General features: G+C 36.5%; 1 protein-coding gene across 1 annotated transcript in view; it reads right to left on the bottom strand.

The window, feature by feature from the left end:
* The window catches only part of COL19A1 (collagen, type XIX, alpha 1), a 188,893-nt gene that overhangs the window by 52,283 nt on the left and 124,172 nt on the right, over positions 1-12,438 (bottom strand). Inside the window, exons 15-16 of the mRNA XM_008943299.1 lie at positions 9,369-9,422; positions 1,309-1,362 (exon numbers count right to left, since the gene is read on the bottom strand). Coding sequence (XP_008941547.1) covers positions 1,309-1,362; positions 9,369-9,422 — 108 coding nt within the window. The remainder of the gene's footprint in view (positions 1-1,308; positions 1,363-9,368; positions 9,423-12,438) is intronic.

The raw sequence follows: 12,438 nt of genomic DNA on the forward strand, positions 1-12,438 counted from the left end.
AACCTTAAAGAGACTATCAGGGTAAGAGAGATTAATAGTCCAGAGGTGGGGAATGAGTTTAAATAAATATGGTATTGGTAGAGGAAACAGGGCTGTTATCATCAAAAGTGGTCTTTGGCAGGAAAAAGAAACCAGTAAAGAAAGCAAAAGGTACAAACCCAAAATATAGAAAACTTTAACACAGACATATGAAACGACAACCCCAAACCAGAAACCAAATCTCCAGGTATGGAAATGTTCCTATTCAGGAGAGCATATAAAACTAAGCTTAATTCCTAATGCATGTTCTAGGGAGATATACTGATTTGGAATGGATTAGACCAGAAATATCAGAAAATTCACTGCAGTGCTAAAAGCAACTGGAAAGATATGTCTGACATAAATTTTGCTCCAGAATCCCTATTAAAAAAAAAAAAAAAAAAAAAGACTTTTGTACTCATCTCGGCATGTTACATAAGAGAAATATCCTGAATTCACCTACTCTTTATAGTTAACCATTTTAATATTAAAAGAAATTGATGTCTTCCAGGTTTGACCTACATTACTTAAGCTGTGATACACATAAGTAACCTTTGTATTAAGAAGATATTCCTGTAATAGTGCTCCATCAGTCTTTGAATGAAACACAAATGACAAAAGTTTTAATGACAAAAGTTATATACGGACTTTGGTATTAATTAATAAAACTTGTGTGGTCTTTGAATTTACAATTCCTTACACTGGCAGACACTACCACCGCTTAAATAATTTGCAAAACCTAGGTAAGAATTTAAAAGCTCTGTAACATGGAACACTTTTCTATGAACTGTTTGTAGCTGCAGGAGATACTATAATTAAGACAATTTTTTTTTCCCCCTATAATAGAAATATCAGGACAATTTCCATAGAACTCTAGCAGGTCTTTTAAAATTATACCTCCTTGTCTTTATATTCTACTTTTAGGATCACAACAGAGTAGGTCAAGAAAGATGAAAGAAGAAATGTCAAGTATGGTTTAGAGCACTTAGGTTTAGAAATGTGGACCTGGTACTTTAGACTAACTTTAGCTAGGTGGTCCACCCACTTCCTTTTTGAGTTAGACCATGCAAAAATATGTGAGTAGCAGATGGATGTAAGACACGTGGCAGAAGCATATATGCCACAATAGGTATGTGACTAGAGTGTGGACTGTGCCTGCACAGGGATGCAGAAAGGGACAGGGAAGGATCTACCTTTTGAATTAATTTGGAATGTGGTTTGCAATTCTACCTTAGATACCTCTTAGTCATAAACATATACACACAGAGACACTACATAAAATCTCCATACCTCATTATAATGCTTGTTCAATGAATCTAGAATTCCTTTCAGCCCAGAAGGACCCTAAAAGGAAAAAGCATAATTTAATTTAACTAATGTTATGTTCACATACCTGTGTTCAAAAAGCAGTAGTCATGTAAAATGGTTTAGGTTTTTATTTGACTATACAGTATATTATTTTCTGTAAGTTCATATTTATTGGTTTTTTTCAGGCACAGAGGAGAAGGATAGACAGTTTCTAAATCCCTTAGTTTCAAAACCTGGCAACTACTTTTGGAGTGAATTGGTCTGTTAGAGTAAGCAGAGGTGACATCCATGTCAATTTTAGTATGAATCACTTCTGGTATGAGCAGCATCTTAGTTCTGCAGCTCTTTAAAACTCTTTCCACTAACTCAAAGCACAAATTTTGATGTAGGAGCAGCAACTAGTGTGAGTAAACAGCTACATTTTTCACCTAGAGGGTACAGGAAGTGAAATTGAGAAATGCTAGAATTCTCCAGAAGACTAACTTGCTAGTTTTAATAATATTGCAAGTTTATACTTGCACACCTTTCATCAAGAATTTCAACAATGGAGAAGGCATTTCCTACAGAAATGCAGGCTCAGGGTAGAGTGATTAAAAACCATATGGCTGGGCAAATATGAAATAGTTTTAGACATAATCTGTCATAAACTAGCCTTTAATGAGATTTTTAAGTGCTGTAAATCAGGGCAGAACACAAAAAGTTCAGTCAAGATTTTATGAACTAAAACTCAGTTAAATTTACAAATTAGCATAGTTCTCTTTTTAAGTTGAAATTTTCACATCATGTCGTATAAACTACAGCCACCCATGATGGCTAAAAGAAACATCTGAATACATGAAGAAGATTAAAATATACCCAGTTCAGTCACTTGGTCTGAATGATCTGCATTTAACAGAGTGAGGGCACAAAGGCAACTCTCCTCCTCTGGGCCTTTTTGTAATTACAGACAAATTACCCTCTGCAGCTTTTGTGTTAGTGAGGAAAATGCAGCTGGCATCCCTGCACCCTAAAAACTGCTTTAGGAAAGTGAATTCTATTTGGTTTTGAAAAATGTTTTTCCTCAAAAGAACTGGAGGTTGTTTAGGAGTCAGAGACACTATGTCAGAGATCAGTCAGAGTTTTTATCACACATTTTGGTTTTGTATAAGGTCTTTATTAGTTGTTTTATGCGCACTGTTTTTATACATAAATCACACAACAGAAATATTCTGGTGTTATGCATTCTAACAAGAGAACGGCTTTCTACACTTGCAGAATAGGAATCTATTGAAAACTTCTCCAATTTTCATGCTAAAGGACCTGTAAAACTACTACAGAAAGTCAGGGATCAAAATCACTTCTCAACCAAGATACAAACTGGTCAAGATGAAAATACTACTGTTTACTACTGGTTCACACTTTCATAACAAGAACTGCTGTCAAGAAAATTCATAGCAGTGCAGCAGCAAGATTCCAAAGTATTCCTAGAAAAACTGAAAAACTTTCTATCTACTGATTTTAGCTAGGGTTCCATAGCAAATACTGAAATGCCATGTATTCTGGGTCAATACAAGTTAAAGAACCAGTTACTATGTTTTTTCAAGGAGGAATTCAATGGTTTACTACTTCAGAGTTGCTGCTGCATAAACCGTCAAGCAATTCAGGGAAAAACCTGATGAGAGGAACAACAATGATTTTGTCATAAGTGGCATTTCTCATATCTGATAATTTCAAATGTGTACAGAAGATGCTAATTTCCCTCAGTATCTATTGGTTCCTACGTAATCAAATTTTTAAGTGTTTTGACAGAGCATTTAAATGAGGTAAGTCATGTTTTGTATTCTGACAGCAAAACCTTCTCTGGTACGAGATATCTGCTCTGCAGGAGTGCAGAATCACAAAAAATTACAAAGTTTTCCCACATGCAGAAGACCATTCTGTGAAACTCTGATGGCTTTCCTTACCATTAAAGGTACTTCTCTTCAGATACTTAACTTCAAAAAGATGAGAAACAGAACCATGACTTTGATTAACCAGACAGACTACTTCCTTGAGGAAAAAAAATTCAATCTGATGGAAACTAGCTAATCAAAGAGAGGCAATCACAAATTCCCCTTGGAGTATGAAGGTATAAAAACCTAGGAAGATAGTAAAGCCAAATTAAGGTCAATCAGGCAAAAGCTAATAAGTCTGATGGAGAAATTATTGAGACCTGGCAGAACATTATTGTGGCATACCAAAACAAGACAGGAGTGTTCTGAAACATTGTCACTAAATTATGAAATATGCATCTATGTATTTTACTGTGATGACATTGTTACAGAAAGATGTACTTGACTAAGATGCTTATTCAACTATGATTTCTGAAGTTAATGGCAGAATTTTTACTTTAATATCCATACTAAAGATGGGCACTCCAGACATAACCTCAAAAAACCCCAGAACTGTCTCGTCACTAAGGCAATCAAGTGGAACTTAAAGTATCTTTCTTCCCTTCCACACCCTTTCTCTCCACTAATACAGCTGCATAATCCACTCTGAAGTCTCTACAGACAAAAAAAAAAAAAGAACTACTAATATTGGTTTGCAAGTGGAGAAGAAATTAGATTAATAGGAGTCAGTATTATTGTATGGGCATTTTCTATCTTTTGAATGAGAATTTTTCACATCTACCACTTTGAAGCTCACTTGAGTAGGGTTTCCTTTTCTTTTTTAGTATCAAGTTGTGTAATTGAGAGAAGTGAAGTGCACAGAGTACAGTTATATGAGTAACAAAAGATCTCAAAATGGGTCCTGATTGTTTTCCAAAATTACAAACAGGTTTCAGATGTTATTTCTATAGTCAAGGCAGAAATAGAAACACAGGTGCTTAAAAGGAAATAGCTCCAAACTGTGAAATTGCTGGGGTTTATAACATTTTTCTCCCTTAACTTTCATAGTTTGTCTGCATTTCTGTAAAGTTGAGACTGCTGAAAAAGTCTACCCAATCTCACAGTCCATGCAGTAAAACGTGTAACAAGTAAATTGCACTGGTTGCATCTCAAGGCCATTTTGGAGAACACAGCACTGCAAGTGACTCAGTGTAATCACTTTATCCATCTATTTATGATCTGTGCCCACCCATTAAAATAAAATACTGGTTTTCTGATTACTATTATGTAAAAAATCGTGAAACTCATTGGTGCAGATACACAATATTGTATAATTATTCCAAGAGCAAATGGAAAGAATGATGAAGGCCTGATGTCTCCCACAATAGAATGCATTAAATAAACTATATTTGGATATGGATTTTAAAAACTTAAATGCACAGAAACAAGCAATATAACCAACCCTTGCCAGCTATTCCTGTCCTACAACGTAAGCATTTTCAATATTCTAAAAAGCAGCTGAAAGACCAGGAATAACAGAAATGTTACTGACAATTTTCACTTATCATTGCTTTAATTTTCTGTTTATTGTAATTAACTGATAACATTCATTCACTTTCAAATATTGGTAGAGGAATGACAGTATTTCCTGAGGCAGAGGAAATGAGATTTCCAAGGCAAACTGCTGGCTACTTAAGATAACTAGCTTGGTGGCACTGACATACATAGGGAATAACAAGAGATCAAAAGTGTACAAAATTAAATGAAGAAATTCAAGTAGTGTGAACTTTTCCACTGCCTCATATTCAACACAAACAAAAATGAAATCTTATTTTAATTTAAGACTTTAAGGAGTAACACAATGTTAATCTTCCCAGCAAGAACATTGGTGAAGATAAAAGATATGAAATTCAGTCCCTTGCAAGGGGAAATGATGAACTGAATGATGAGCTTCAAGGGGTATAGCAATTGTGAAACAAATCTATTCTGGTTACAAATAACTTTGGACATGTTGGTGGAAAACAGCAGGTTTAAGAGGATGTATAATTGTGATTGCAGTTTACTAAGTTTTTTTTTTTCCTACCCGTGACACTGACAGCTTCTTGGACAAGACAGCTTGGCCAAATTAGTCAGTCCTCATGTTTCCTACCTTTAAAAACCATATAAGCACTTCCCTTCTGCCAAACAGCAACACTGGGCAGAAATCATACTCAGACTCACCCCAGAGAATGAGGCTATACTCATGGAAGTCTGTAGCACAACTCTAGCTTGGCAGTCTTTTATTTTTAAAAACAGTCTGATGTCCCAATAAAACGGGAACTATTCAGAAACAGAATTCCTTCAGTCATAACAGTTCCACTAGAGACAGAAGAAACTGGGACGGAGAACTTGAAGTTAACCCTTAACAAAGTAAACAAGTAAAGCTCCTTTTTCTTTTCTCTAGCCTAGCATTTTCTAAACTAGAAATACCTGTTTGCTGATTCTTGTAGAAGTAACTCTACCCAAAACCAAGCAGGTAGTAATTCTACAACCCAAGACCATAAAGCATCTTGCCTAAATGAGGGCTGCAGTACTGGGCCTGTACATCCTGAGATCAACAGCACATAAATACTAAGTTCAGACACCTTTGACACATTTGCTTGAAAATTAAAAAAATACGGTGTGTGAACTAGAAAGCCAATGCATTATATGCATGCAAAATAAGCTATGGTCTGCTTGTAATCCCTTCTGCATTGCTAAGTGCTGCAGATATTTTGGTTAGAAGCTAGGGCAGATGAAAGCTATCAGTTCAGTTCTGCAGTCAGACCAAAATGCTGTACTTACAACCTCACAGTATCCTACTATCATAGCTTTTTTGTTTGTTTCATAAAATTGGTGTTTCAGTTTCTGTGATAGCAGCATGTGAAAGAGACGTATCTTTTTCAGAAGACTTTAGAAGAAAATGCATTCAAGAAAATGCACGAAATACATTTGAAGAGTACAGAGATTTTTGATTTCACAATCATAATTTTCAGAACGCTTCTCAGAATGAAATGAATAGTGTATTTAACAGAAGCTTTAACCTGCTCTCTAGACTCTTACAAATGTGGGAAGAGATCAAAAAGCACTAGAGGGAGCTGCTGTTCTACTTAACTCACTCAGATTCCATGTTTTTAGCATAAATTTTCAGCCACTGGAGTGAGACAAGTGTGAGCACACATCTCAGCTCTCCAGTACTGAAATAACAGAACAATACTTAAAGCCAGCATCAGACAGTAAGGATGCAAACCATGAATTCTGAACCACAAGGGAGTAACAGAACACTTTAAAAGTCCATAATATTTAATAAACTTTAAAAAAAATACCTGAAGGAGGATCATCTGGGTAGGCTTATAGAAATATTTTTTTATAGCCCATCAGTAAAAACCCTCATTGACTGCTTGTATTTTGTGGGCACAGGTCCAGATCCAAAATGAAAAAATGACATAAAAGGAAAGATGAGGGAAAAAATACACTAAAGAAAGGATACCTGGAAGAAGTTGCATAGAGAGTGGCACTTTAACTGAATAGTTTTGTCACCATCTGCCAATCAACCTATATTTCTGACACATACATGTTTTTATCCAAAGATGTGCAGATGATGTTAAGGGACTAGAAACTCACTAACAACATCAATTTTACTGGAAAAAAAAAAAAAACTCCCCAGAAAATGGGGAGGAGGGAGAGAAGATGAGGATGCTGTCATTATTATTTTAATTAACCAAAACTCACACCACTCAGTTGTGTCCAATTTAAAGCCCTTCCAAGTGTTTAGAATGTGGTCTCATAATCCTTCCCTGAACAAACTTTTTAGGACTGCCCTGTATAACAAATCCCCCAAGTATTCTATCATATTCACCAACTTCTTCCTCAAGGAGGCGGAACTTTCCTTCTCACAGTGTTTTGTTTTTTTTGTTGGTGTTTTATTTTTTTTCCCATTACTGAATACCTGGCTAACTGAACACCTTAATATAAGTAAATATTAAGTAAATAAATAAACTAGGTAAACTTACAAATTTCAGATATATAGTATTTGAACCCTACCAATTAATGGCAATCTCCTTTTTCTCAGATAAAAGTTTCATATTCTTTTGAAACATCAACCAAACACACCAAACTTACTCTTGCTCTAGAGCCTAATTTTCACATGTTAAGTCAATCTTTTAAGCATTTTGCACCCTGTATATACCAAACTCCACTCTGTTTGCACTTTGGAAAGGCCAAAGGCCAACAACATATCTATGTGGATGAAGAAGTTGTCACTACTACTAGATGAGAAGGGGTAACCAAAAGCAAAATACAGCAAAATTTGATATGGTCTGAGCCTTGAAAAAGAGAGGAGAAATGATGGGTCAGGTTAAAGTCTTTCTGGTATGTACAAGTTGTAGCACTTTAAACATGGGGATACTGCCAATGCGCATTAGCAGGCATTCGCTTTTAGAGTATGCTTTTTATATGTATTATGTTCCCAGTCTCAGAAGAGGAACACAAGATGCTGGTGTAGCTGTCTCCAATGTAAGGATTGCATCAAGATAGCTATATGAGAAAAAAAAACTTTTTAGCCAATATTTAGGCCACACCTGCTTGAGTAGTGTTTTTCTGATACATAGTGCTAGACAACCATACTCATAGAGAGCTCCTTGTATGGATGCTGCCACGCTGATAGAGCTTTCTGTTTGCTGTAAGAAAATCTGAAATTTGTCTCAGTAATAAAAGTGCAATTTAGCTTCCACTCAAGATTTCTGGTATGTCTGTCAAGAATCATACATCTTCACAAGCCTGACCTGCTGGCAAATCTATGATGGCAGAAATCTATAACGGAGAAACAGCTTTTCACTGGATCACAAAAAGCTAAGTAGATTAGGTCTAGCATTGACCTCTGCCATGGTTTGCTTTGCTTTTCTTTTAAAGGTCATTTTTGGCATTTATATTAAGATTCTCCATGACTCCTTTTCTCTGTTTGGACTCCCACAGCCTGCAGTACTGCTGCAGCACTAGGAAGCCTACACTGTACAAAACACTCAAATAAGCAGGGCTTCAATGTGACTATATGCAGGGCAGAAGCGGCATAGACTTTTAACTGTTTTATGCAGGATAAATGAACTCCGTCGTCAGCTCCTCCTTCTAAACGTATTGCACAGAAAAAGGGGAGAAAATATTTATAAAATTCATGCAGTCTTGTTTTTTAGATAAGTGTAAATGACATCTATTTCATTTTACTGTATTTCATGCAGTAGTGCATTATTCTCTTCTACACAAATAAGGCGAGTTTTCCCTTGCAGTGAGGTTGTAGGATATGAAACAGATGTTCTAACACAAACTACTGGCCTTTACCTATTTCAGCTAAACAGAAAGAGAAATTATGAAATCATTGTTTGCTATTAAGAATGTAGTAAAGCAGTAGAAGTTTACTTAACCCACAAATAGATGTTTTGTATTCGTACATGACAGCATTATTTCAACACAATATATAGGGAATTTTATAAATATGACCAAGTCTTCCTCTACCAAAGGAAGGCCGCCTTCATTCCAGACTAATATACATCCATGTCTGACTTCAAATTTGAAATCATGTATCACTTTAAAAAAAAAAAAAAAAATAAAGCCTAAACCTCTTAGATCTGAGCCAAATGCTTTCATTCTTTATATTACAAATCCTTTCATAGAGTCATGTATTTCTTAATCGTTTTAATTCTTCTGTAAACTCATTTGAACTACAGCTGAGTGCTCATTCCAGTGCTGGGTATAATCCTCCCCACCATTCAGCCACTTGGCACACGCTTCACACAGTCCTTCATCTTTCAAATTACCCCTCTGAGACAGAAATTATCCCATCTTCTACAGAGCATCACGCATTTTGCAAAGTGAATGAATGCACAGTATTCACATTTAGCTTACATGGCCAGTCCTTCTTTGAAATGCCAGACAATGTCTGCTTCCTCTGCTGAAGCCTGCATCTTGTTCTTTCCCTCCTGCAGAGTCCCTCAAGTTTGTGGACCCAGTCCTTTTATCTTTGCTGTATCAAATGCTAGCAATAGTAGCTCTTTGAAACAGCAGAGTAAACACGGATCAATTGTTTCCAACTGTAATTATGGTCAGGTAACCTGCTATACAAATGGTAACAAAATTCCAGGATGCAGTGATAATTTCACATTCCCCTTGTTAGGTACTCACAGGAGGCCCTGGTGGTCCTGGTTTTCCTGGGAGGCCTGGCTTGCCTCGTCTTCCCTAGAAATAAAAAAAGGACAATAGATATTTATAAATCTAGTTGCCGTGCTTATTAGCAAAAAATTCAAAAATTATCCAAAACGAATATCCTGTATCAACCACTACAATACTATCTAATTTGAGTACTCTTAGGATTGTTTTTAATAATTATAAGAAATTATATTTGCATTACTAACATTTACTATCAAATTTTGAAGCTATGTCTCAAATATGAGTGCAAATTAATAGGGCTATAAACACAGCATCTTGATGAGATGCGAAGAGATTATATTTTATCTTAACATACCAGAGCTTGGGCTGTTAAACCGTGCTGTACTGGTCACCCTGACTCATACAGTGAATACATATGTGCAACATAACCCAACTAACAAACACCCATACTCTTCTTCTCCAGGATGTGGTAACAAGCAGAAAAGTCAGAGATTTATTTGCAAAACAATTTCACCTTCCTTATGCAATTACTACGATCTGTGTATACAACGCATATGGAAAATAATTAGCATTAAAACTTAAGGTCCATAAAAGTCTACTTAACAGGAGACTTTCCAGTCAAAATCTTAAAAATCATGCACACATAACAATTACAATTTTTTAGTACAGAGCTCAACTGAACAACTGCTGTTTTCACATATGCTTTTTTTTAAGGAAGATCAACATAAAAATGGAAGTAATTTACATCTTTATTGCCAAGCTGAAAACTGATGCACAATTTTTAGAAAAAACAGCTCAGAACACTAACATCTAGGTGCAATGGCAAAAAAAAAAAAATTAAAAATAGTAGTATGTTCATTAAGACTAAATTTTTCCCTTGCATATGGTAAATGTAAATTAACAAAAAAGTACTTGGGAGATGTCCTGGTGAAAACGTGGCTTAAGAAGTTTAAAAACGAACATGCATGCTGACAGCTCACAATTAACACATGGGGTACTTCTGTAAGCTATGGTCCCTACTTTTAAGCCTGTTTCTGTGTTTTATTAGATGATGATCTCACTCAAACTGCAGAAGTAATCTAAGGAACAAAAGTAAAATCTCAGCTTTGCTCTTTACAGGTGAGAGCCCTGATCTGTAGGAAAGCATTCTCATTCTCTGCCTTTCATTAATCCTGATCTATGCTGAGGAGAAACAAGAAGATGACAGTTAGGGTGGAAAATCCTTCTTCATCACACCCTGCAGCTTACCAGGGTAACCTCTTGCCAGGGACTCTCCTGAGAAGCAGGAGGTAGGAATTTGGAGCACTTCAAGTTGTAGAAAAAAAAAGGAACAAGGATTGTGGGGATGTGTTTCACTCACCACACTGTGCCTCATAACATGTATGCTGCCACCATGATTTTATGAGGGTCCTCAGTCAGTCAGTGTGCTTTAAGGGCAGTGTGAAAAAAACCCCACACCCAAGCATATTTGGAGTGCCAAATTCCTGGGTCTTAACCAGCTGAGACATATGTTATGTGCTGAGCTGCTTAATCCCACCAGCACTTGCACGTGCACGGCTACTGGGGCAGCTCAGGGTAAATTTGCAAAACCAAAATACAGTATATGTATATATACATAATATACATTCCTATACTGAGCTCAAGGCTAGACTGCCCCTTACCACCCACCCCCAGCACGTCCTCTCCTATATTGGTAACACTGTCCACAGAAGACACTGTTGGAAACACTGTCCCAGAGTTCCAGAGCTGGGAACTTATCCTGGCTAAGGATGACCCACAAAAAAGTAGAGTTGTATTTAACATTGATCAGTTCATTGATGAAGTTCACCGGGTAACCAAGTAGGCAACCCAACAGCCTGACAGAGGGCACAGTACCAGGAAAGGCACACAGGAAAAGGGAACTGCTGTTAGCTAGATCTAGACTTCTGACGGATCTCTACTTCAGAAATACAGATGAAAACTAATATTTCCTGAACAGTAAACTTTTCTTAGGAAGTATGAAAAACAGACTGAGAGGTAATGATGTAAGTAATAAACAAAGATAAACTGCTTCATACTTTTTAAATAGTCCTCTAAGTTATAATGAGCTATACTGTTGACTTCTTGAAGCACCTTCCTTTTCCTGTTTGGACTTATTTAAAGTATCCGGAGGATGACACTTAAAATCTCAGCAGTCTAAACAAAGTATCAAGGAAGTGTCCGTGGAAGAAGGCAGGGCTTTGACTGGCAGACACAACTGTGACAAGGTGTTAATTACACAGGAAAACATGGAATACGTTGGGAAGGCAACTTTATCTCTATTTACAAGATGAGCTAAAATATGATTTATGACATATTGAAAAGTCAAAACTTGACAGACTTTCAGAAGAATCAGTTCTAAAAAAAAGTTAAAACTGAGGCTAGTTATTATTCACTGTCATTTATTACCAGAACACCTACCCAGTGAAATATGGAAGAAAAGCTTGCCCTACTCTAATACTCTTGCCCTAAGCGTCTTCTAAACTGTCTAATATTTTAACACAGAAATATGTATAAGGCCACTACCCTTCAGCAATTCCTTTCACATATAGAGATTTAAATGTTAGGTATACACACAGCTCCACCTACTTGTCAGCACTCCTGCTTTTCTATGACTTCCCAGCATCAGTATGGAAAAAAAGTTAAAATAAATATAGTATAGAAAGAGTACAAGGGGAGAAAAGTAGTTTATGTTTTTGGTTAGGATAATTAAAATGATTAGAAAAATGTTTTTGACAAGTCTGTTATGGCATTGCCTTGAGCAGACCACAAGCCAGACTGTGACTAAATATTTACAGTTTGATTCAGAGTCTTCCTTTTGGCAAGAAAGAATTGAAAAAGTCTCAGTGTCTTCTCTGGTTCATAGAGTGGGTTTAGCAGACAACCACATTTCCCACCTCCTGCTCAGAAGCAGGTCTCAGCAGCCCCATGAGACTTGTACTTGCTGCTGTACTGCTGTGCATGGGGTGGGTACCTGGCACAGGAGGCCCATCACCTTTATGTAACTGAGTGCACTGAGCAAATATCGATGTTATAAAACTATTCAAATATAAATAAAGGTATCATC

The sequence above is a fragment of the Merops nubicus genome, unplaced genomic scaffold (assembly GCF_000691845.1).
Source record: "Merops nubicus isolate BGI_N331 unplaced genomic scaffold, ASM69184v1 scaffold677, whole genome shotgun sequence".
Taxonomy (NCBI): Eukaryota; Metazoa; Chordata; class Aves; order Coraciiformes; family Meropidae; genus Merops; species Merops nubicus.